Source organism: Propithecus coquereli, unplaced genomic scaffold (assembly GCF_000956105.1).
Source record: "Propithecus coquereli isolate 6110/MARCELLA unplaced genomic scaffold, Pcoq_1.0 Scaffold98, whole genome shotgun sequence".
NCBI lineage: Eukaryota > Metazoa > Chordata > Mammalia > Primates > Indriidae > Propithecus > Propithecus coquereli.
Window position 1 is genome coordinate 1,462,235 of NW_012156173.1, and position 3,419 is coordinate 1,465,653.

General features: G+C 44.8%; 1 protein-coding gene across 1 annotated transcript in view; it reads left to right on the plus strand.

Annotated features, from left to right (window-relative positions):
* The window catches only part of ARG1 (arginase 1), a gene marked incomplete at its 3' end in the record, with an annotated part of 16,733 nt that extends 13,319 nt beyond the window's left edge, over positions 1–3,414 (plus strand). Inside the window, exon 6 of the mRNA XM_012665168.1 lies at positions 3,291–3,414. Within this exon, the coding sequence (XP_012520622.1) occupies positions 3,291–3,414 (124 nt within the window). The remainder of the gene's footprint in view (positions 1–3,290) is intronic.
* Positions 3,415–3,419: the final 5 nt, after the last annotated feature.

Consider the following 3,419-nt stretch of genomic DNA (forward strand, 5'->3'; position numbering starts at 1 on the left):
TATTTTTTTAAATTTTTTGAAACATGCTTTGTGGCCTAGGATATTGTCAATCTTAGAGAATGTCTCATGAGCTGATGATAAAAACATATATTCAGTGGTTTGGGGGTAGAATGTTCTGTAAATGTCAGTCAGACCCATTTGTTCTAGAGTTCTGTTTAAGTCCATTGTTTCTTTGTTAATTTTCTATGTGGAGGATCTGTCCTGTTCTGTCAGAGGGGTGTTGAAGTCTCCAGCTATTATGGTGTTGCTGTTTATCATTTTGTTTAGATCAAGTAGGACTTGCTTTATGAATCTGGGTGCACCTGAGTTGGGTACATAAATATTTAGAATTGTTATGTCTTCTTATTGAACTGTACCCTTCACCATTATGTAATGACCATCTTTGTCTTTCATTACTTTTGTTTATTTGAAGACTAAGTTATCTGAAATTAGAACTACCATGCCAGCTTTCTTTTGGCTTTCATTTGCTTGAAATATAGTTTTTTATCCCTTCACCTTGAGTTTGAATGCATCCTTGTGGGTTAGATATGTTTCCCTAAGACAGCAGATACTTGGCTTGTGTATATTTATCCATTGGGCCAGGCTATGTCTCTTTGTGGATGGTTCAAGCCATTCACATTTATTGAGAGAATTGAGAAGTGGGACAGATTTCTGTTAATCCTATTGAGTTGAACTTTGTTGCTTTGTTTTCTCTCTTGAGCCATTGTGGTATCTGGCCTTTGGCCATTAGCTTTTGGTTGATTTTACATTCATGAATGTTTATTGTGCTGATCCGTGTGTAACACTGTTTTGAGTACTTCCTGGAGGGCAGGTCTTGTCTTGGTGAATTCCCTCAGTCTTTGCTTATTTGAGAAGGTCTTTATTTCTCCTTTGTAAACAAAATTTAGTTTTGGAGGATACAGGATTTTAGGGTGGGCATTATTCTTTTTGAGAAGAGTGAGACTATGTGCCTAGTCTCTTCTGGCTTGTAAGGTTTCAGTTGAGAAGTCTGCCACTATTCGGATGGATTTTCCTATGTAGATTACCTGCTTCTTTCACCTTACAGCTTGTAAGAGGGCCTCTTTGGTGGTTGTTTTGGTCAGTTTGATGACTGTGTTGTGGTGTCTTCCTGTTTGCAATGAATCTCTCAGGAGTCCTTTGAGCTTCTTGTACCTGGATATCTAGATTTTTAGCAAGGCCTGGGAAATTTTCCTCTATTATATCCTCAAATAGCTTATCCAACCCTTGTGTATTTTCTTCTTTACCCTCAGGGATGTCTATGATTCTCATGTTAGGCTTCTTCGCAAAATCCCACATTTCTTGTAGGCTTTGCTCTTTTCTCTTATTCCTCTGCTCTATCTCTGCGACTGATTTATTTAATTGAAAGGTGTTATCTTCAATCCCTGAGATTATTTCTTCTGTTTGATCTACCCTGTTCTTGAGGCTTTCCACTGTGTTTTGTAATTAATTCCTTGATTAAATTCTTCATTTCCAGGAGTTCAGTTTGATTTTTCTTTAATATTTCAATTTCTTTAGTGAATTTTTCTTCCAAGTCCTGGATTATTTTTTGTGGTTTCTTTGTGTTAGTTATCCATTTTTTCTTGCATATCATTGAGTTTTCTTACAATCCATGGTCGAAATTCTTCTTCTGTCATTTTAGTGTTCTGAATTTGGTTGATGTGTATTGCTAGATAGCTGGTGTTCCCCTTTGGGGGTGTACTTTCCGTTTGATTCTTCATACTTCCAGAGTTCTTTTGCTGATTCCTTCCCATCTGGATCAGCTGTTGCTTCTTACCTTTAGATTTTGTTTGGATAATGACACGACCTCTTTAGTCTCTGAGCCAGTAGGTGGTGTTTGTGGGTGAGATTCCACCACACACTTTATGATCAGTCAGTAGATGCAGTCAAAACATGTGCAGAATGACCTCCCTGACAGTAGGTGGCACTTGCTAGGAGGAGCAGGCTGCAGTGTTGTTTTGGGGTCTTGTAACCAGCTCTTGTTCCTCTGGAGAGGAACTCTAGTGCCTCAGGTGGTGGGTGGGACCCTCAGACTTCCAGGTTTGTCCTTATTCTCCATCTCAGTGGGCGCAGGTTGGGGAGTGAGTCTGGGCAGAGCTGGGTTGGATGCGCCTGCTCTCAAGCTCCACAAATGATGTTAGCAGGGTTCAAAGGTCTGTTCTCTGCTTCTGGGAAAAGCTGCAGGGAGGGACTGAAATAGCCCCACTCAGCCAAAAAGTCTGCATGTGGGGGTGGGGCTATCTGAGATCTGCAGTCTGGAGCAGGCCTCACTCCTTTCCACCCTCCCCTATTCTGCAGTTTCTCCCAGGCCTCTGCCAGCAGGCAGAACCTCAAGCCAGTGGATCTTCCCTGGCCATGATGTGGGCTGAGAATTTCCCTGCCCAGGATCGCAGCCTGGGCTGGGGGCATGGCCTTCCCATGGGAGGAGGGTTGCCCCGCAAGCACACTGATCTGCCTCTGAAGGCACACACACCTCAGTAGGCTCATTCCCAAATATCCCTTTTTGCCCCCATGCAATGCAATCGATACCTGGGTGTACAGGATCTGGTCTGCAGGCCTGTCCCCTGGGCCCTGGAGATCAATCCCTGATCCTGCCAGGGAGAGGAGTACTGGTCTCAAGTCACCAATGAGGTGCCCAAGTTGGATCCATTTGTCTTGGGATTTGCCCTGCTCTCCTGGAGTCACCAGGCAAATAGTGCCTGGGAGGGCTGGCAGGTAGGGAGCTCACAGTCCGAGTACCCCTCAGTCCACTGCAGGGCCCCAAAAGGAAAGGTCCTGTTCCCTGCAGATGCCTCTAGGTGGTGGCTAAATTGTCTCTCTCGGCAGCTGTGGGTAGGGAAGGGGAAGGGGAGAATGAAGCAATATGGTGCCTGCCCATCGGCTTAGGTCTGTGGGCTGGGAGGTGCCCGGAGGAAGCTGGGAGTTTGGTGCTCTGTCCCCAAGAGGCTCACTGCTCACTGGCAGTGGCTGTCTCTGGGCTGATGTTGGCAGGTCTCCCAACCGCTCAGGAGCCCACCAGTAGTCCAAGATGCAAGGGAGGGGAAAGTTAACTGCTCTACCTACTCTTGTTTCTGGTCTCCAAGCCTCTCAGGGGGCCTTTCTCCTTCCAGTTCTCCTCCACAACTTCTTCCCATGGAGTCTCCTGTAGTTTCAGGCACCCTTCCTTCAGACTCTCATCTGATCTATGTTTGTGTGCCTGTTTATTTTTTTTTCACTTTCTTACAAAAGCTGTGTTTCTTGCAGAGACACTCTGACAGTTTTTTTAATCTGCTCCCATATCCTTTCCCTTTAAGAAAGAAAAGGCCAATTCATCTGAGTTTTGATGTTGATGGACTGGACCCATCTTTCACACCAGCTACTGGCACACCAGTCATGGGAGGTCTGTCCTACAGAGAAGGACGCTATATCACAGAAGAAATTTA